The 23560-nt window shown below is 31.9% G+C and overlaps 2 protein-coding genes across 2 annotated transcripts in view; one reads left to right on the forward strand and one right to left on the reverse strand.

Moving 5' to 3' along the window:
- LOC110022176 (WD40 repeat-containing protein HOS15) overlaps positions 1-2363 on the forward strand; it is a 49477-nt gene extending 47114 nt beyond the window's left edge. The window contains exons 11-14 of the mRNA XM_020720991.1: positions 369-422; positions 508-581; positions 1406-1480; positions 1948-2363. Of these exons, the coding sequence (XP_020576650.1) occupies positions 369-422; positions 508-581; positions 1406-1480; positions 1948-2167 (423 nt within the window). The 3' untranslated portion in view covers positions 2168-2363. The remainder of the gene's footprint in view (positions 1-368; positions 423-507; positions 582-1405; positions 1481-1947) is intronic.
- Positions 2364-3255: 892 nt separating this feature from the next.
- On the reverse strand, positions 3256-23070 carry LOC110022158 (signal peptide peptidase 1-like). Its single transcript, XM_020720974.1, has 11 exons — positions 22925-23070; positions 22202-22401; positions 21656-21771; positions 21394-21545; positions 21167-21252; positions 16124-16251; positions 8316-8366; positions 6573-6604; positions 6299-6485; positions 5929-6006; positions 3256-3684 (listed from the first exon to the last, which is right to left on the reverse strand). Exons 2-11 carry the CDS (start codon positions 22239-22241, stop codon positions 3589-3591), a joined length of 966 nt encoding a protein of 321 aa, XP_020576633.1. The 5' UTR covers positions 22242-22401; positions 22925-23070; the 3' UTR covers positions 3256-3588.
- Positions 23071-23560: the final 490 nt, after the last annotated feature.

The following is a 23560-nucleotide window of genomic DNA, read 5'->3' on the forward strand; positions in this document are numbered from 1 at the left end:
AGGCGTCTAATAAATTTTCTATTTTTTCATATTTCCCCCTAATCAGATTCATGATGGAATCAATTGTATTCATCATATTTGGTTTTCTGATGATTACACTACATAAGAGCAGTCTCAAACATAAAGTAAGTTGACATCAGGTCTTCACATTATACTGAAATCAACAACAAATAGTTATCTATATTTATTTATTCCTGAATTTCAGTGCTTTTCTTTTCTATATGTGATGTCTACATTACTGCTCCAACAATTGTGCTGAAAAATCTATCTGCCACAGACTATCTTAAATTTTCCTGTAATAAATCAGCGATATATTCTTTTTTTTTTTTCTTGAAGGATGACATTTATACATTTTTTTTTTTTGTCAGATATGGACCCTGAAGAATGATAAATGCTTGTATGACTTTAGGGATCACGTTAAGGTTTTTGCTCTATCTTTCAAGCCCTACTTTCTTCGCATTACAACGACGTTGCTTCTATAACACGTCACTGAATTGTTTCCCTCAGGAGATATATACAATTAGATGGAGCCCCACAAGCTCGGGCACGAACAACCCTAATCTGCCGCTAATACTGGCTAGGCGAGTATACAACAGTGTAGCGAATAATGCATGGAATAATTATCTACATTTTATTCATTTATGTGAAATTTCAAATCTAAAACAGAATATGAAAGTAATTGCATTGATTTGAAGTTCCGCTCGTAGTCGGATATATTGGAAATTTACATAAATACCACACAATTCTTATATATTTACATATCTAGTACATAAAGTTTGATAGTCACACTTATTACACTATGGTTTTATAAACCTATGCTTGAAAAGGTATATTTCACATTTTAAAAATTAGTAATGGTGGTAATTTTCATATGATGTTAAAGTTTTGAATGCTATGCATAACAATATGAAAAAGTTCAGATGTTAGATATGTAAATATATAAGAATTGTGTGTTATGTGTGTAAAGGCCCCTCCGGTATATTGCAAACTAGGTGTAATCCTTATATTTAAGTAACTTCTTGTTTTGGCTACCAAAAAACTTCACTTGGTTCGTTTGAATTATTTCATATGAACTATATTATTAAAAATGGTTTGAATTATTTCATATGAACTATATTATTAAAAATAGGGGCATTTACATGAATACCACAGCATTCTTATGTATTTACATGTCAGACACCTAAACTTTAATATTTACATTAACAAGGCTCAAATCCTTAACATTACATCAAAAATATCATTTCACTAATTTATTAAAAGTGTGGTGCGCATGTAAATTTCCCTTAAAATAAAATGTCAAAAACCTTGAGCTCCATTTTAGGTTTGTAATTCCTTTCATATTTCTAATGTTATGCTTGATTTTCATCAAATTTTGTCATTAACTCCACATTCTTTCCTCATGCAGCGCTTCGTTTGACTCGACCATTAAGCTATGGGAGATGGATCGAGGTAGTCTTTTGCACAACCTGAATGGTCATAGGTAATGCTATCCATCTCATATTCTTGAATAATGATCCGAGTACTTAATAATAATATCATTAATTAAGCCATGATTCCAGCTAGGAAGATTCAACTGCACAACCTGAATGGTCATAGGTAATGCTGACGATCTCATATTCTTTAATAATGATCCGAGTACTTAATAATATTATTAATTAAGCCATGATTCCAGCTAGGAAGATTCAAATGCATACCACTCAATTCTTAAGTATTTACATAATTAACGTCCAAACTTCAATTTTCAACATATCTTCCACCTTACCTATCCATAAAAAGGTTAAGTTTATGAGTTAGATATGGAAATACAAAAAGGTTTAAATACATATGTATGTAAAAGCCATGATTCCGACTAATACAAAATGGCATGACCAGGCAACCTGTATATAAGAAGTTGGTGGTATGTATGTAAAATCCATGATTCCAACTAATACAAAATGGCATGACCAGGCAACCTGTATATTCTGTGGCCTTCAGTCCAAACGGTCTGTTTCTGGCCAGCGGCTCGCTCGATCAAAGCCTCCATCTATGGTCTGTGAAGGAAGGGAAGCTGATCAAAACATACAGTGGCGGTGGGGGGATTTTTGAAGTCTGCTGGAACAAAGAAGGAAACAAAATAGCTGCCTGTTTCTCTAACAACACGGTTTGCGTAATTGATTTCAGAATGTAAAATCTTTAATTGTTGTGGTTTTGTTGCAATTTCTTCAGCTTTGGTTAGGCCTAACTGTAACTTTTGTAGTAGCTTTCGCTTTCTCCAATGCAACTAAAGCTGTGTTGGATTGTAATGTTGCCTTTGTTGTTACTGAAGACAATTTATAAATCAATGTGTATTATCAATGTTGCCTCTTTTTGAGGGCCTCATTTTACTGCTTGATGTTTGATGATGTCATTTGATTGTATTGATTATTTTATAATATGGAAAAAAAATTTTGGAGAGGTAATTTTCTGGCCACATTATTTGATAAGGCCTCATTTTACTGCTTGATGTTTGATGATATCATTTGATTGTATTGATTATTTTATAATATTGAAAAAAAAATTTGGAGAGGTAATTTTCTGGCCACATTATTTGATAGAAACCTGCTTAAAATGTGTGAATAATAAGCATTTTAGTAAACACTAATTCAGGCTTTTTAACAGAAGATGTTAATTTACAAAAGGGCCAACCAATTCTTGTGTATTGACATATGTAAAACCTAAAACCATTATTTTTTACATTCATAGCACCCTAAACTAATAGAAGGGGCATTTACATGCATGCCAATATAAGATCGTTTTTTTTTTATTATTCAAATTGTATTCTAGAAATTTTAATACTTTGATATTACTTCTGAGAATCATATTTATTAGTGTGATAGTTATAAAAAAAAAAGTTATTTTAGTTTTAAAAAATAGGAATAATTTGACCACCACCGATGCGTATATATTAAAGATTGGCTTGAGGCTATTATATTAGAGGTCGAGCTCTTAACCGTCACACCAGCAGGATCAAACCCCAGCATTGAGGATTTAGAACTGACATAATAGATGACAATCAAAGAATTGGAGAACACAACACAAATATATATATATATATATATTCTACCGATTAAGATATGAAACATACACAATTTTATAGTATGGCATTGTATGTGAATGCCCCCTTAATAAAAAGACCCATAATTTATAATCTTACATTTACATGCCATGATATCAAAGATCTGAATAGCATAGACGCAAAGAAAAATGATCCATTTCTCTATATAAATATATAAACTGTTGAACCGATTTGCCATCACATTACATCAACCAAGCAGATATAATTCTCACCTCAAAATAAAATTTAATAATTATAAGTTCCATCTTTAACTCAAATCTTCTCCCAATAGTAACAACAACTTAGTCAAATAGAGCATTTGATTTGGGCAATGAATTCAGCAAAAGCACGACATTTCTCATCCTCATATCTGACTGGAAAAAAGCTCAACAGAAAATGCACTTTAACTACTGCTACTGAACAAAGTGAGTGAAATTCCATAAATTTTCTGAGCCGTTTACATCAATATTAAAGGTACATAATCCGCTGTGGATTACAGATGCAGTCTAAAGCAACTACTCCAATTTCTTTTCGGTCTTGCTGCCAAAATCTGTACTGTTTGAATCTCTATTTTCGTTAGCACTAATCTTAGATTCATCATACTCCAAAAACTGCACAGCACAAAAAATAAATACACTTGGTTCATCATCCCAAAACTAAATTGTGTAATAACATCAACAAGTATGATAGAAAGTCCTATATATGTATTGGATATTGCTTGCATTTATCTAATTCTTTAATTATCAGCTGTTCAAAATGTTATATTTGACCAATATTAATGATTTCTCACTTTCCATTGGGAAGTGCACCAAACATCCATATTGCCAGAGTTAATATGTGTTATTTGAACTAGCGACCTCACGGTAAGAAACTACAGCCTCAACCATTATGTAATGAATAAGCGCACTTCAGGTGAGTCAGTTAGAGAAGGTTCCTCTAACGTATTAAATGTTCATTCAACAAATATCAGAGATGATAATAAAGCGCTCTGTCTGACCTCTAATACAATCATTTAGCCTCAATCTATGTACATATAAACTACTACACCTTGTATCACTTTGATTATGCATTGATATGATTGTGATCCATATGAACTCGCCATCTTTATAAGCTAATTGGTGAAGTCAGAGAGAGAGAGAGAGAGAGTGTGTGTTATTTATTTATTTTATAAATTAAATATATACCACCCAATTCTTACATATGTATGCACCTAACACTTCAATTTTACGTTTTATATTTATAGCACTCAAATATTTTGTATCATATAAAAATATCACTATTTTGATTTTTAAAAAGTGAAATGCATTTTTTAATGCATAGAAAATATAAATTATACGTAAAAATTGAAGTTTAGGTGTTAAGATATGTAAATACATAAGAATTAAGTGGTGATCTCATCCTTCCTAAAATTTACAAAGCAAACTTCACCAAAGAACCTAACCACTATCTCCACCATTATTCTCTCCCACACACAAAGCATGATATGTCAAATAGTCTTCCATGGCTTTACCGGTCTAACTTTATTCATGGGGAAATTTACATACATAACTCCTAATTGTTATGTATTTACATATCTAACACCTAAACTTTGCTTTGTTACATTTTTACCACCTAAATCTTTCATATCACATCAAAATACCACCGCATTAACTTCTAAAGGGTGGAATACACCTTTTCATGCACAGGGAAGTCTAGTGTTAGATATTTAAATACATAAAGTGGTATGTATGTAAATTTTCTTTTTTTCATATCATACCACAGCTTAAAAACATGAAGGAAAAATTACATTCATACCACACAATTCTTATATATTTACATATCTCACCTCAAATTTGATAATTACACTTATAACACTTACTTTTTATAAATCTATGCATGAAAAGATGTCATTCACTTTAAAAAGTTAACAATTATGATATTTTTATGTATTAAAGTTTTGATTGTTATAAATGTTTAGATATGTGAATACATAAGAATTGTGGTATGTAATTACATGCCCCAAAAATCAATTCATCCCTAAACACTACTGAACCGAATAAGGATGGATGAATAGCAAAAAAATAAAAAGAATAAACATGCAACATAAGAATTAAGTGGTGATCTCATCCTTCCTAAAATTTACAAAGCAAACTTCACCAAAGAACCTAACCACTATCTCCACCATTATTCTCTCCCACACACAAAGCATGATATGTCAAATAGTCTTCCATGGCTTTACCGGTCTAACTTTATTCATGGGGAAATTTACATACATAACTCCTAATTGTTATGTATTTACATATCTAACACCTAAACTTTGCTTTGTTACATTTTTACCACCTAAATCTTTCATATCACATCAAAATACCACCGCATTAACTTCTAAAGGGTGGAATACACCTTTTCATGCACAGGGAAGTCTAGTGTTAGATATTTAAATACATAAAGTGGTATGTATGTAAATTTTCTTTTTTTCATATCATACCACAGCTTAAAAACATGAAGGAAAAATTACATTCATACCACACAATTCTTATATATTTACATATCTCACCTCAAATTTGATAATTACACTTATAACACTTACTTTTTATAAATCTATGCATGAAAAGATGTCATTCACTTTAAAAAGTTAACAATTATGATATTTTTATGTATTAAAGTTTTGATTGTTATAAATGTTTAGATATGTGAATACATAAGAATTGTGGTATGCAATTACATGCCCCAAAAATCAATTCATCCCTAAACATTACCGAATAAGGATAGATGAATAGCAAAAAAATAAAAAGAATAAACATGCAAAAATGCAGGATTAATGAGCTTGCTTTACCAAAAAAAAAAAGACATGTAATTCGAGTAATTAAAGAACAAACCGGCTTCACTTCACCATGCCATATGCAATGGACTGCTACAAACCCAACCACACAAGGAACTATATAGAGGAGAGCAGGCTGCAGATTGCAGAGAATAAGACAGCATGAGTAAGGATCGAAACAGAAATGCTATCGAAATAAAACGTATCGAGAAAAGTCTCAAAATGGTTCCTTGACTCTTTGCAATGGGGCATTTTAGTCCCAGAGTCAATAAAAGCGTCAATTTAATCCCCTATACTCTTTTAATGGAGGCTTACTTATGGGGACTAATATCACAATTTTATAGACTCTGAGATTAAAACGATAATGTAAATAGTCAGGGGACTATCTTGGCACTTTACTTGAACTGTATAAAGCTCCAAGAACTCACCTGTGCAGCCTGAAACCAGTTCATCACAACTATTGTGAGAACCAGACCAACAGTGTAGCCAAGAAAAGCACTGTTAAAATAACGATTTTGTTTACCCCTCGTGACATCAAAACGCAAAGCCAAAGCGACAAAAATACCTGCAAGCAAATTTGAGCCAAAAATGATAATGTGGAAGGACAGAGAAGAACTAAACAAGAAATGGAATACCAAAAAAAACTAATATATGTTTCATAATATGAACTGAATATGGCATTTTTCTTCTCTTGAAAGATACCGCTTTACTAACTTTTTAAAAGTGCAATGCACCTTTTCATATAGAGGTAAATTGTTATGAATGTCTGAATCAAAGTTTAGGTGTTATGTATGCAAATACATAAGAATTGTGTCATAGGTATTGGTAGGTATGTAAATCTTCAAAAAAATAGTATAAAAATTCTGTCCATGCCTTATGACTTGTGCAGAAAACCTTATCACAGCAGAAAATGTAAAACTATCTAAGAGTGAATTTAGATAGTTCTCAAGAGCTTCTACATACCACCGTCCCATCGCTGTTTGGCTATGACTTTCTAACTTGTTTTAAAAAAATTGTGTGGTGAGAAGCTTTTCACAATAGCATTTTATGGTTTTCTTTCATAAAAGTTATCTCACCTTTCTCTAGGAAAAAATATATAATATCCATAAGATTTTACAGTTTTTTTTTTTTTTTAATGCATTACTTCTATTGAGCTGCAGCACCCTGATAATGTAATTAATGGTTTAACATGTGAATAATTTTGCATAAGAAAAACTAATATATGTTTCATAATATGAACATAATATGGCATTTTTCTTTTCTTGAAAGATACCGCTTTACTAACTTTTTAAAAGCACAATGCACCTTTTCATATAGAGGTAAATTGATATGAATGTCTGAATCAAAGTTTAGGTGTTATGTATGCAAATACATAAGAATTGTGTCGTAGGTATTGGTAGGTATGTAAATCTTCCAAAAAATAGTATAAAAATTATGTCCATGCCTTTATGAATTATGCAGCAAACCTTATCACAGCAGAAAATGTAAAACTATCTAAGAGTGAATTTAGATAGTTCTCAAGAGCTTCTACATACCACCGTCCCATCGCTGTTTGGCTATGACTTTCTAACTTGTTTTAAAAAAATTGTGTGGTGAGAAGCTTTTCACAATAGCATTTTATGGTTTTCTTTCATAAAAGTTATCTCACCTTTTCTCTAGGAAAAAATATATATTATCCATAAGATTTTACAGTTTTTTTAAAAAAAAAATGCATTACTTCTATTGAGCTGCAGCACCCTGAGAAGGTAATTAATGGTTTAACATGTGAATAATTTTGCATAAGTCGAAGCAATTTCTCTAATGCAAGAACCCTAATATTTTCTGATGCCATGAACATCATCATACTAACCCTACCAACAAGTTTGAGTTGGCTTTATCGAGTGTTGAAATGAATTTGTCAGTCTTTGTACACAATTTTGAGTCAAATTATTTTTCATCTATCCTTTTTACATCTATATTTTTCCTTCATTTTCCCAGGAAATTCTTGATGCCGGTATAGAAAATGTGAAAAGCAATCAAGTATGACGTAAAGCGTAGCATCTAAACAAAACAAGAACTAAAATTTCATGAATATAGCGCACAACTGCCAAGCTCATAACTTTTTACATCTATATTTTTCCTTCATTTTCCCTGGAAATTCTTGATGTTGGTATAGAAAAAGTGAAAAAGCAATCAAGTATGATGTAAAGCGTAGCATCTAAACAAAACAAGAAAAAAAATTTCATGAATATAGCGCACAACTGCCAAGCTCATAACTTTTTACATCTATATTTATCCTTCATTTTCCCTGGAAATTCTTGATGCCGGTATAGCAAAAGTGAAAAAGCAATCAAGTATGATGTAAAGCACTAAAATTTCATGAATATAGCGCACAACCGCCAAGCTCATAACTTAAGAAAAACATCATATGTGACTTCAGTGGTCTAAATAATGTATTTTCCTCACCAGAAGTATAGCGCCGGTTTTAAATGAGCCCAAAGATAGCATCTCAATTCCCTGAAAAAAAAAAAGAGCATGGTCAATGTATAAGTATGAACGTAAGCAAGCATTAAAAAATAGGGGGTAAAATATGAAGCTAAAGCTGGTTTCTTAGATTAATATTTCTTAGACTTTGTTTCAGACTGCTATAGTTTTTTGTATAAAACTGTGGTGACGAAATCGATTTTTTAGAATGCTACAATGAGATTTATAAGTATTTATCTATTCCATAAAGCAAGAAAATAGCTTCCTTACAATTACTGCACATTAACAATCTTATTACAAAAAAATAGTTTTCAACCACAAAAATATTTAGAAAGCAACGGTTACCCAAATAGAACTATGATTGCAGTAACAAAAAGTTCTCACAAACAGAACTTTAGTTATTAAAGATAAATTCCATCATATTATGCTATTTTCTTAACAATAGCAAGTCACATTCTTGCCACTAGAAACAAATACTTCGCTTTAATAGATTTAAGGAATGAGATTAATCCTAAATTTTTCTTTTCAGATTTATGTTGTTTCCTAATGAGGTTCTCTTCTAAACCTATCCATTCAGTGTGGCAGCCCTGGAGCACATCAAATTTTTTATTAGAAGTTCAAACTAATAAACATCACAAGGAAATAAAACTCGTCCACATACAGCAAAGGTCAAAAATCTTATACAGCCAGAAAGCATTCTTCCAGAGTGAATCTCTTTGAGAACTCATTAAAAAAGCTGCCTCATAGCTTTGCAACATGCTATATTACTTGAAATTGAAATCGTAGCATGTAAAGAGTAAAAGAAAAAAATAGCAAGTTAGAGATGTCAAGACTAAAAAAACTAGTAAATTGCAAAATATCGAGTACAAAATCCATGTTTAGAGATTGACTTAGGATCCATTTTGCACAGTTTTTTCACAACTTTGCTTTTTAGAAAGCAGCCAATTGTTTGTTTTCATACAATTTTCTTGTTGGCTTTAGAAATTTCTATATCGACGAGCAATCTTTTCACAAGAAAATATACTAAAGTGGGATAATTATAAAGCAGCCAATTGTTTGTTTCCATACAATTTTCTTGTTGGCTTTAGAAATTTCTATATCGACGAGCAATCTTAAAGATAAATTCCATCATATTATGCTATTTTCTTAACAATAGCAAGTCACATTCTTGCCACTAGAAACAAATACTTCGCTTTAATAGATTTAAGGAATGAGATTAATCCTAAATTTTTCTTTTCAGATTTATGTTGTTTCCTAATGAGGTTCTCTTCTAAACCTATCCATTCAGTGTGGCAGCCCTGGAGCACATCAAATTTTTTATTAGAAGTTCAAACTAATAAACATCACAAGGAAATAAAACTCGTCCACATACAGCAAAGGTCAAAAATCTTATACAGCCAGAAAGCATTCTTCCAGAGTGAATCTCTTTGAGAACTCATTAAAAAAGCTGCCTCATAGCTTTGCAACATGCTATATTACTTGAAATTGAAATCGTAGCGTGTAAAGAGTAAAAGAAAAAAATAGCAAGTTAGAGATGTCAAGACTAAAAAAACTAGTAAATTGCAAAATATCGAGTACAAAATCCATGTTTAGAGATTGACTTAGGATCCATTTTGCACAGTTTTTTCACAACTTTGCTTTTTAGAAAGCAGCCAATTGTTTGTTTTCATACAATTTTCTTGTTGGCTTTAGAAATTTCTATATCGACGAGCAATCTTTTCACAAGAAAATATACTAAACTGGGATAATTATAAGAAAGTTGTTTGATTTTTTTCAGAACAAAAATTATAATATCCATAACTTTCTAAAAATATAATTCTCCTATAACAATTCTACGGGTACTTCTATAGGCAACCACAACTGCCTCAAAATGAACTATTAATGCAAAAAGTAGAGTGCTTTTCAATAATCAACATCCAACAAGCTAGAAAGTTGTTCAGATGGTTTTAGACACCATCCAACCAAAATTTAACCATCAATTTTTCATATTGTTTCATGTTTAAGAAACATCATTTTGATCCTCTTCATATGTTCATAAAATACCTTAACATAAAAATAGCCTTCATGGTAGATCTTGCCATAAAACTAGACTAATACTCCAAAACATATTTTCCTAGTCCTTCCTTTAGTCTCCCACAATGTACGTTATATGATTCACATGTATTCTTCTATAATTGCAACAATTGTGAAAGGATTATCATTAAAAATCATAAAAGTTAATTTGATTGGCATGAAGAAGACTTAGGATCCATTTTGCACAGTTTTTTCACAACTTTGCTTTTTAGAAAGCAGCCAATTGTTTGTTTTCATACAATTTTCTTGTTGGCTTTAGAAATTTCTATATCGACGAGCAATCTTTTCACAAGAAAATATACTAAACTGGGATAATTATAAGAAAGTTGTTTGATTTTTTTCAGAACAAAAATTATAATATCCATAACGTTCTAAAAATATAATTCTCCTATAACAATTCTACAGGTACTTCTATAGACAACCAGAACTGCCTCAAAATGAACTATTAATGCATAAAGTAGAGTGTTTTTCAATAATCAACATCCAACAAGCTAGAAAGTTGTTCAGATGGTTTTAGACACCATCCAACCAAAATTTAACCATCAATTTTTCATATTGTTTCATGTTTAAGAAACATCATTTTGATCCTCTTCATATGTTCATAAAATACCTTAACATAAAAATAGCCTTCATGGTAGATCTTGCCATAAAACTAGACTAATACTCCAAAACATATTTTCCTAGTCCTTCCATTAGTCTCCCGTAATGTACGTTATATGATTCACATGTATTCTACTATAATTGCAACAATTGTGAAAGGATTATCATTAAAAATCATAAAAGTTAATTTGATTGGCATGAAGAAGAAATGTATATTGATAAAGATGTCTATGACACACAATAACGGGTAACATTAATGATCATAAAATTTTCAAGTATAATAGGACAGAATAAAAAACAAGCAATATATATACTGTATTTTTTTTGTATTAGTTATCAAGTTTCTTACAAATTATATCTAAAATGAAGCATCAATTTATACGGCATTAGCTGAAAGTATAATTTAATTGCTAGAACTCTTAAAGTTTGAAAAGTTTAAATAATAGAGAAACTTACAGAAGAAATAAGGCTAAAAGGATTAATAAGAGATTGAGTTCATGAAATATGAACTGCAATTTGTTTGTTGTATATTAGCAATTATTAGACAATATCATTCAAAGTGATACTTCAAATGATAAGTTCGAGTAAAATGGATTTATTAAACAAACAAACCAAGATATATAAATTAGGACAAAAGTTTAAGTTGACAAAATAAAATGAACTACTTAGGATGCATGAATGAAACTTCAATTAAATTGAAAGATAAATTTTATGAAATTATAAACCAATCAAGCAATGTGAACTATGTGCTAGGCAACGATCAAATAACCTTATTTGAGTGAGGTAAAATGAAAAGACTAAAATTGAATGCCTTGTATGGATCAAGTGAGGAACTATCTTATATTAATGGTGGAAAAATGAAAGGTTGAAGAAGTGCACAAAAAAAAGGACTTTGATGGCTTGTGGACGGATGCACCTTATATTTAAAGTGAAAGAAATAGGCAAAATAAATATAAATCATAAGTAATACAGCTAGAGCAGTACAATACAGACTAGCATCTTAAGATGAAATAAACAAGAATAATTTAGCAGGGGATTCACCAAAATAACCACAAATATTTGAAATAGAAATATAAATTTGGCCCAAAGAACATTTTTGGATTGCACAAATAAATATTAAAGAAAGAACACTGCCAAAATAGATAGTCTAATGTGCCTAAAGTGGCCTAAACTCTTTTCTTAATTATATTTAGTGTCGTAGGAAGCAAATAGGGAGTATGAGTTTTTAGTTTGTGTATGTATAGTGAGTGTATGCAATAAGCACGATGTACTGTGTCAAGCATCGGGGAGTACAGTTTGCCAAAGCGCAAAACTTTTGAAATGATTGATAATATTATATATAGCAAATATTAGTCGCATAATGTTGTACAATTACCAAGAAAGGGGAAAAAACATTGATACACCTAAAAATAAAACAATGAATATTTTGTGGAAAAATAGTTTCATAGAATAAATTGCTTGTTAACCAAAATTGGTCATATGTGTAATTCATATGATGCACCTAAAATCTAAACTTATAAATACTATCCACCTTGTCAACCCCAAGAGAAAACTCTTAGAATAACTCAACCGCCTTCCAAAATTTGCAAACATAACAAAATAAGCCACTCAATGGGTTTATTTAGTAGTAGGCCAATGATAACAGCGAGTGGGCCTTACGAACATAAGGATGAGCACCACAATGCCGGAAACACTCCACCCAGGGCCACTAACTGGTGCCATTAGCCTACCAAGGTATTGCATCATTTTCCGTAGCCCCAATTATAATAGTCTCCCCCAAGGCATTGCAAAGCCTCAAGCAGCCCCTACGTGAGGATTATTGTCAAGGGCTGAGTTAAAAAAAAAATTTAGTGAGGTTACAAATTGATGGGTTTAAAAATATGTATTTTCAAAATATGTAACTATAAAAATTTTCTTTGCACCTTTAATTTTCAGTTGATTGGCATTACTTTAAGAAAAAAATAAGTATGATAAATACTCAAATTTCACTTTAAGGAAACAAAAAAAAAATCATGACATAAATCTCCTTGGTTTCATCATTTATTATTTTTAAATGAAATGATTATTTAAAACAGTTGAGTTTGTTATGCTGAAAATGTGTTGATCTGATGCAGTGTTAATAAAATGTTCTGAATACATGTCATTAAGCATTATAATTTTGTCCTCTGTTATTTGATGTTTTTGATCTGCCTCTTATTGCTTAAACTAACAAAAACAAAATAACATGGAAAAATAATTCATTAATAAGGCAGCAAAATTATATTATGATTTAATATGTGAAAAAGTCAAGTTTGACCCTTCAAACGCTAGCCTGATATGATCAACTAATGATCGAACAACACTGACTAGTAGCACATAACTATTTGATGATGGCCCCTCTCCTTTGACCAATATCGAGTTAACTTCACCAAGCCAAGCCACATAAGTGAATGCAGCCAACATAAAGGAGGCACTCTCCTCTCTTTATCTCCCTCCCAACTCCCACAGAAATTACATGGCGGTCCCGCTCCTCTACTACAACGGGATATGCCAGTGAGACTAAGGTCTCGATCTCCACCTAGTTCCCATAGGAAGCATATGGAGGCCTTGCTACTCTTCAATCTACTTATAGTGGGTGATGCCAAAAAAAATTAAGGGCGAATTATGAGTCTGGGAGTGATGATGGGTGGGGGAAGGACTGCAAATGCACACTTAGGGTCTGTTTGGGGCAGTTGCAGCTTATCCAGCATCTGATCTGTATAAGCAATCTGACTGTTTGGTTTGTGCGTTTGGAAAACAACTAATTCTGGATAAATGATCATTCTGCCTCTGTTCTGGATAAGTTGTTTGGCGAAAACAACTGACTTGTAAATTAATATTTCAAATAAAAGGAAATATCACTGGTAAAGGTTATAAATAAAGCTCATTTTCAGCTCATTTGAGAGGTTTTTTCTACAAATGAAAGATCTCTAAAGAAATGTCCAACAACAATTTACCTAGATGATCGTCTTGTTGCATACAACAATAGTAATCGTGTCACTCATCATCCTTTTTAAATGGGACAACAGTCGTCATTTGTCCACAATGCTCCCTAAAATCTAAAGAAAAGGGTACTAGAGACAAATTGTTCATCTTATCAAAGGAAATAATCAACCTAACCAACACAAACTCTTGCTACATTTATAACTTTCATTAAATGATTAACCTTGGGGCCTTTGACATAAATTATGTTGACTAAGAGCAATAATATAAATGTCACTTATGTACTAATTTTTCTACCAAATAATATATTTTTACAATTAGGCATGGCCCATTAAGTTTTCACAACAAAAATTTTACTAAATAAAAAAATATTCTTGTTCTTTGAACGTGCTAAGAAGCTGTAAGTAATGGAGAAGAATGTTTTGAAATTCTACCTTGATGTGCTAATCAATATGCTCAAGGAACTTTGCTCAATTGCACAGAGAAAGCATGGATCAACCATAAGCTGCCAAAGACAAGCAATATGAAGAATTCACAAACAAAGCAAGGATCAAATATCTGAACTTTGCTCAATTGCTCGTTTTGTTTACATATTGAAGTATGATATTTTCATATTTTACTTCAACATCTTCTTTCATATTTTTCATAATGAAGTATGAAACTTTGCTCAATCGAAAGGGGCAATTAAATAAACAGCACTCGATCCCTACAGAGGTCATACAATGAAACAAGATCCACGGAAGTCATACAGTGGAAAAAAAAATGCTAGGATCTTACATTTAACAAAGGTCAATTACATAGACACCACCCAATTATAAATCTAAAACCTAAATAGACTCCACAAAATGCTATGATACAGGGAGGTCATACAGTGAAAGAAGATCCGATCAAAAAAATAGGTAATATCTTACATTCAAATAATTGCTGTGATATGCTTAGTGATGGCAAAAAATAAATAAATAAATAAAAATGTGTAGAGCTCTGAGCACAAAGAAAGGGCGCAGGTTCAGTTTTTCGATCGCATACCCACCATCACAAAGCCCCAGCTCGTTTCCACAGCATTGACTTTAGCGAGCGTAATGGATGTCTTAAGGGTGTGGCCACCGAAATTATTTACAGCCTAGGATGTGGTGCATCGCTTGCCCGCGTAAACTTCCTCCATCTATTCCGCTACAAGCACCATAGGGAGTTCTTTGTCGCGGCTGAGGACAAGTATAAAAAAAAGGGAGAGAAGATCCGAACGAGAATGCCGAAGAAGGAAAGCCGACGAAGGAGGAAAAGAAGGGTTATACATGTCGAGAACGGATTGTCGAAGAAGAGGAGGAGCGTCTAGGGCGGAGAATGCGAACGATGGAACGGCAGATGCGAAAACGATCTCCCATATGCAAAAAAGGGCATAGGAGTAAAACGCTGCAAACGATGGCGGCCCGTGAGTATCATCCCGCGGTCCGCGTGTTTCCTAAACAGTAAACGCTGTTTTGAAATTAGTCGACAAAACATGCGAACCAAACATCATGGCGGAGTTTTTAAAATGCCGTCCGCAGTTTTAAGCCGCCCCAAACGGGCTCTTAATTTAAGCCCGTGGTGACGATGGCTAGGAAGAAGCAGGGAATATATGGGATTTGAAAACCAAAAAAACTATTAAACTAATATATAAGCCAATGAATGATGGGTTTATACATTTTCAAATAGCATCTTCGTTGGGCTATAATGATCTTAAGCAACCCCCGAGCTACAACCCATGTAGGCTTATTGTACCTTAGGCATTGCTTAGCCGTGAACAATTTTGATATGTCGGGTAAGGGAGTAAAGAATGATTCAACCAACATTGTCTAGCAATTATATGAAAGTAAAATTGCTCCATGAAAGTTCTAAATCACAAATTAGTACAAAATGTTATGCAAATAATATTTTAATATTCAGTGTGGTATAGGTTTCAAGTAAAATTGGATAAGCATTTTAAATAATAGTTCCATTAAGCATAAGGACAAAATGATATCAAGCCAAGCAAACAAAAAAAAAAAGAGAAAAAAATAGTTCAAGGGAAAAGGCAAGAATATGCATAAAAAGATACTATAATTTATTGCAAAGGTGGTGATTATCTATTTGTGCAAGAAAACAAATCATGAACCCCATAAAGTAGGAGAGAAGCAAACCTGAATGCAGAATGAAATTCCCAAGACATTGTTTGCTAACCAATGCTTTCGAGAAGCGTACCAAGCACAGAAAAATGTTCCAGGAATGGAGGAAACTATCTGAGACCTGGTGAATTCTACTGTAATAGCTGCACCAAAGCAGAAGAAAACATAATCAGAACATGAAGTAACGAAGTCCTGGTGAAGAAAACCAGAAGAAAACAAAATCACAGCATTAAGTAAATATGTTCACTTGTCTTTTATTGATGGAACTAGGCTTTTGTACGAGTGGAGGAAAAAAAAAGTCTACAAACGAGTTTAGGGGTAAATACAATAAAATGTACAAGAATTGTTGGATAAAAACTAAGATTTTATATATATAAGGATTTAGGAGAAGTCACTGGTCCACCCCGCTATAACATGGAGTTTGCATAAACTAGAAGTATATGATAAACAATAGAATAATTAAGACGAGCAAAATCATCACTTAGCAAAATTAAATAGGAAAAAAAATTGAATATTTTAATCATGGGCAGAGCTATAGTGGGGGACGTGCCCTCACTGATCAATCCCAAAAATGATAAAATTGCAGCCCAAACCGAACAAGAGCTCATTTATCTTCAGGTTGGCTTAAGTGAGCCCGGCTTAACTATAAATAAATTATGACTTAATATTTATAATCAGAAATAAAATTTTTAAATAGAATAAAATTGATTAAATCTATCATAACCTTTCAATCTTCAAGCTCACAAAACGCTCTACATTTTTTAGGCATTCAACTGTGCTATTCAATTTAAAGAATAGAAATATATAGTCTCTTTCCAAATGTGGGATTACAAAGTGCAAGAAACTTTCACTTTCATGCGTCGAACTTCACATTAAAGTTTAATAGGGGCATTTATATGCATACCACCCAATTCCTATGTATCTACATATCTACACCTAAACCCTATTTTTTACATTTATACCACCTAAATCTTTCATATCACATAAAAAATATAGGTTAAAATTGTAGTTTAGGTGTATGTAAACCATCCTAAATAATAATAAACATAAAAAAGAAACGGATTGCACAAAGTTTTCATATTTTAAAATTTTTTTATAATTTAGTTTTGCTTTCTCCCAAAGTATGTTTGTATTAAATAAAAATATTTTTTTAGAGACTTGAGCAAATTTAATTATTTTCATTATAGTAATATAAGAAGCATTTTAATTTTAAATTAATATTTAATCTTATTTTATTTAAATTATATTATATTTTAAATTATAATTTATAGTAAGTTTTAAGTCTATATCGAGTTTTAATAGAGCAGCTTAACGAGCTTGTTCATGAGCTATAAATATAATAATTATTTTTTTTTAATTTGTTTTTTTATATGTTTTTAGTTAATAATATATTTTTAGTTCCTTAGTGTTATTTATTTTTTTATTTTGGGTTTTTGTAGGATATGTTCATTGCGGGAACTGAAACTACATCGATTACAGTAGAATGGATATTAGCGGAGCTCATTCGTCAACCAAAGATCCTTGCTCGAGCCCAACAAGAGCTAGACTCCGTCGTCGGGCGCAATCGATTTATATCTGAGTCGGATCTATCAAAATTTCCTTTCCTCCATTCCATTGTCAAGGAAACCTTAAACATCTATTATCTTAGTGGGATCATCAGATGATCAACTTTTAATGTGATCAAACCATCTAAGACAATTCTCTGCTTGTCTGCCGCTGGAGCTACACCAACCCTTTGGTGGATGCATTCGTTTGGTATTTTGTCTGTAAGTGACAAGTCATCTACCTAAGCATTCTCATCTCAGCAACACGTAACTTAGTTTTATGCTTCTCTTTTATAGGCCAACGTTAGGCGCCATAAAGCATTGCATGTCTCACCATCATCTTATAAAATTTTCCTTTAAGCCTAAGCAGTGTTTTTCTATCACACAAAAGACCCAATGCATTATCTATATCACCATCACTTTGAGCAATAGACCCGAGATATCTAAAATGTTCACACCTTTTAATGATTTGAACACCAGTAGTTATAACTCTGTCACTAGATCTACTATTACTAAAACTATATTTCCATTTATTTAGTCTTAAATCTACTCAAACGAAGGCCTTTATACTCCAATGTAGACCCTGATAATTCAAGTTTTTCCTTAACACATTATCTAATCTTATCCACAAGAAGGATATCATCGACGAAAAGCATACACCAAAGTATGTAATCCAACTGAAATAAGAAAATACTTTGTCAATTCTCATTCTGTTCGAACACAAGTAACAACTCTAATATGCATATCTTTAATGACTTGAATATGAGTCATTAACACTTTTTTTCTATAACTCTCCAAAGAATTTCTCTAGGAACCTTACCGTAAGCTTTTTCTACATCAATAAAAATCATATGTAGATTCTCCTTATTCTCATTGTACTCCATCAAACCTCTCAATAAATGTATAGCTTCCATAGTAGACTTGTCCGTCATAAATCCAAACTGATTATAAAAAATCTCAGTATCACATCTTAATATAGGTTTAATTACTCTATCCCATAATTTTAATGTATGACAAATTAACTTAATTCCTCTATAAATTGCACACTCTTGTGAATCAAGTGCTACTCTCTCTCTACTCTTGAGGCATATTTTTGGTTTTTAAAATAATGAGTTTAGTAAGCCAAGAAACTCCCAAATCGCCTAAATATCTCAACAGCTCAATTGGAATATCATTAGGTCCTACTAATTTTGCACCTTTTGTTTTCTTTAAAGTCTCATCAACTTCTTTCTTACTAATGTGACGGTAAAAATTAATAATTTTATTATTGATAATGATATTAAGATCGATAGGGTTGATCGTATTTTGAAAAACTTCATTGAAAAGTTTATCAAAATATCTCGCCCACTTATGTTGAATATCTTCCTCTAAGATTATTACATAGTATTATAAATAAAAATGTGTAGCATGTGTATTTAAATAAATTCATAATTCTATTGGGTTTAAAAAATCTTAAGTAGATTTCATGTTATAATATCTAATAAAATAATTATATTATTAATAATAAAATAATTATACTATTATAATTATTTCAAATAATATTTTTATATTTTTTGTTAGTATATTTTATAAATTTTATATTAGAATTAAAAAAAATAATGGTTATCCTTAAAATTATTATATTGTGCCCCATCAAATAAAATTTTTGTTTCGCCCCTATTTTTAAGATTAGGGACATCATCCAACACTTGAAACATAAGAACTTGAGAAAAATAATAAAGCAAACTAAACTCTTTGATGGAAATCTCTTCATCGTTAGACATGAGTGCTCAAGTGGTGTTGATTAGGTAAATTAAAGTTTTAGATGAATATAAAAGGGCCCAAAACAGTATAAGACATTCATAAAAATCAAAAACTAAACCCAAAGGGTCACATTGTTTATAATGGGTTAAAATACAAATATGGGAATATTCAAGTGGAAGGAAACAAAACATAATCATAAACTTCATTCAAACTCTCTAAGTTGGCATTATAAATCCTTATTTTCCATTCTTTCCCATTAAGTATCGTGTGAGGTGCTAAACACATTCTCCGCATCTCATTTTGAATAATAATATAACAATGCAACCTTATATACACTTAATTTTCTTCCTAATGCTAAGACATTATTTTTATTGACTTCTCTAGCAAGTACATATTCATATGCCCAAACCGCCTAAAAGTTTAGTTTTGATTTTCTTATATTCAATAGATGTCATTGCACCCTTTCTTACAATATAATAATTATTTAATTTATCCATCATAGCTTTGCCACACATCTATCTTAATATTGTTATTTCCAATGCTCTCAACTTCGATATAAATGACTTATTTACAACCCAATATTTTGATTCATATTACATCAACACTTAACTGAGGTTTTGGAAAATTTAATTTTTAGCCTCCATGATATCCTCTTATCTCTACGGTTCTTATTTTAACTTCAGATGTTATATGCTCATCCAATCTTCTATTAATCAATATAATAGATCAAATATTAAACCTTTTAAAACTATCCATCATCTTTATCTTCTAATACATGAATGATAATTGTCAAAATCACAAACACTAAAAATTATATAACTTTTAGTCCTCTATTTTTTGAACATTTACTCCATTATACTAAACCCTTATTTCAATTAATATCTCACAAATTAAAACCATAACATCCATACACAAGGCACATTGCGAATACATTCAATAAACATCTCTATAATCAATATATCTTTGACATAATTAAAACTCCAGGTCAGCCTCCAAATAATTCTAACACTAGTTAAGGTTTAATCACATTCATCTTTAATAAAGTCAATATATATTTGGCATGAACCTTTTTGACTTCAAGTACAACAAATCAATTCCAATGGTACTCAATTATATGATTTTTGAAGATTAATAATAATCATTTGAAGATTATTTCTTCTTTCTCTATACTTCTCATGCAAAAGTAATTTTCATGGTAGAATTTTCTAGCATGAAACCAAATCAGTTATCCAAAATTAATATAATATTTTCAAACCTACATTCAGTACTCTCTCCTATAGTTTCATAAGATGACTCACAAAATTGATTTCTCTATATTAGCATGCTCTTAAATATTGCTCTTATTCTTGAATAATAATATCAAAATCATCTCAATGACACCTACAACAATAACAACAACAAGCCTTTATCCCACTACATGAAACATTTTTCTCCATTGTACCCTATTGAATGTCATATTTTCATTTAATTCTAAGAAATTAAGAAACTGTAAGTTCCCAAACAATGTAAATACAAGGTAGCACCCTTCATTGGTTTAGTAAAAAATTGTTGGATAAATAAACATATTCATAATTTCATTTAATTCACAATCAAAAGTTTCATCCATGGACTAAACAGAGTTTTATTAGTCAAAACCATCTTATGCAATGGATTCCATCCACAGCTTAACTTGATAAAATGTAAGAAAAAAGAAGAAAATTTATCGACATGAAGCATGCATGTTATCAAGGAAAAAAAAATGAAAATGCATTAGAAAACGGTGCATACATACAACGAAAATAAGGAGCATGCCAAACAATGAGATCCTCATTCCAATGTTTTGGAAGAAACCGCTTAATTGAAGGCAATAATGTCGCTCTGCAATATACAATGTCAAAATCAAATAAGTTAACCAAAATAATACTAGATCAATAGACATGGTTTTAATCAAAAGATTCCGAGACTAGTACAGTTTAAATAAATGATTAGATATTGTTTTGCCATGAACGGAAGACATACGAAAGAGCGATGATCCCGAGCACAAAAAAGTAACATGTGAGTACAGCATTGACCAAGTCTTTTGACAAAAACTTGAAGAGTAAAAACAATGACAGGAGCACTGCACTGCCAACTAGGGGGAAGCGCATTGCATGTTCATTTGACATTGTTTCCTGCATGATTATAATAGATCTTTATAGGAAAATACAGCAAATAAATGCTACAAGTACTAAAAAAACAAAATATAAAAGCAAGATCCTTTGAGGATATTAATTTCACTCACAGATGGTGGTGTGGGTTTGACTGATCTGTAGCACCCAACATATACAGTCAAGCAAGCTGACAATATTACATTTATATTTGGATTTACCTTAATGAAAAGTGGTGCCAAAGTCAGACCTGTAGAATAATAAGCATGAGTCAACATAGACTCCTATTACGTAATCAAGCTTAACAAATTTTTTCTGAGTTAAGCATGTCATTCTAAATTTGTTGTGGAACAAGAAACTATAGCCACTGAAAATCCTAAAATAGGAAACAGATTTCCAGAAAAGAGCTTCATTCTGAGAACAAATTCATGCAAGTGCTGCTACATAATCTACAGTTATTCAAATTCTGACTCATGCATTAACATGAAAATTGGAAAGTTCAGAGATGTTTTGCTAGGGACATCCATATAACCTGCCTATTGAATCAAATAATACAAAATTTGCATATTCAACATAGTAAAATAGTTTTGCAGACTGGAAAAAGCTCATTCGCTCTAAATATTAAAATCAAATATAATTGAACGCCATAATTATTGTTCTTCAAAAGTTGCAAATTTTACCTAAAAGAGCGACATTTGCTGCACGCTCATGGTTCTTCATTGTCAGGGATTGATGTGTAACAAAACCAAACTAAATAATAAAGTTATATTGTGACAATACTGCATCAGCTGATTGAAACTTTTATTATTGTAAGGATTTCAACTTCCTTTCACTGTTTCAAGCAGGATCAGTGACTGCAGCCCTCCTCCCACCTAAAGCCCTGCAAGCCAGAATCAAATAGACAGACATTAACAAAACTATAAACATAAGAAACCAACAAGCGTATCCCACTGAATGCAGATCAACAAGCATAAAAAATTTGATAATTGTCAGTATGCGGGAACAGATAAAACAATTCGAGATTAATAGAACAAACTAGATCCCCTCCAACATTATCGCCCAGCATAAGAAACGATAGCGAGCAAATATGACATCGGAGCGCGAGTAATTGATCGAAATGGTAAATAAGAAAAACGAATCTAACTAACTAGGGGTAAATAGGAGAAAACATAAAAATTTCTCATACAAAAAATATGAAAGTTTTAACTTTTGATCAAGCCAAAGACAACCGCATTCATCCTCAAAATGATCCGTCGATCACACCCCCTTAACCCCTAATCGTCTCGCATTTAACCTTGATCCCGATCTATCACCCACGTCAGTAAGGAATGAATAAAACCCTAGATCAGTTACTAGAGCGGCAGCGAAAAGGGGGCAGTAAGAAATCAAGGAAGAGTGAGAACCCCGAGGATTCGGCGGCGATAAAGAATGTCGGGATCTGTCGCTGGGGAAAACCTAGATCAGTTAGTTGCTCTTCCTTCTCTCGCCTCGCCGGCCGCGCTGCTCAAAGACCTGCACGTGCCGTATCAACACCGATAAGCATTCCACACCTTTTTCGCACGTGTATGGCTTTTTCATCCGAGCCAGCTCAAGTTAATAATTTTATGGAGTTCTAGCTCAAGCTTAGTTTAAGCCTATTAATTTGAACCGGCTCAGATGCCAACTTATTTATTAGAAAGGAGAAAAGTAATATTAAATTTAGTTAGTGTTATAATAAAATTATAAATATAATGAGCAGGCCACCACTCTAACCTTTGTGGCAACAAACGTCGTCACAGTTCACTGCTACATGTTATATGACCAAATATGATACATGTGGTCCACATGTCATTCAATTTTTGAATTCAATCTATGTGGTCTACGGATGTCATCGCAACTCACTAGTCGTCATTATGACATACATGACCAACTAAGAACTACGCGACCCACAGTTCGTGCAGCTCCCGACTCAAACACTACGGCTTATGAAAGTCATCATACGTCGCCATTGCAGCCTATGTGGTTCATAACTCATGCAAATCTCCACCTTGATCTCCATG

This window comes from Phalaenopsis equestris, unplaced genomic scaffold (genome assembly GCF_001263595.1).
Source record: "Phalaenopsis equestris unplaced genomic scaffold, ASM126359v1 Scaffold000174, whole genome shotgun sequence".
Classification (NCBI taxonomy): domain Eukaryota; kingdom Viridiplantae; phylum Streptophyta; class Magnoliopsida; order Asparagales; family Orchidaceae; genus Phalaenopsis; species Phalaenopsis equestris.

Coding starts and splice junctions, on each gene's coding strand:
- LOC110022158 (XM_020720974.1), bottom strand. CDS start 22,241: ATGAAGAACCATGAGCGTGCAGCAAATGTCGCTCTTTTAG. Junction 21,546..21,655: donor TCAAACCCACACCACCATCT/GTGAGTGAAATT, acceptor ATAATCATGCAG/GAAACAATGTCAAATGAACA. Junction 16,252..21,166: donor GCATGCTCCTTATTTTCGTT/GTATGTATGCAC, acceptor GCTTTGGTGCAG/CTATTACAGTAGAATTCACC.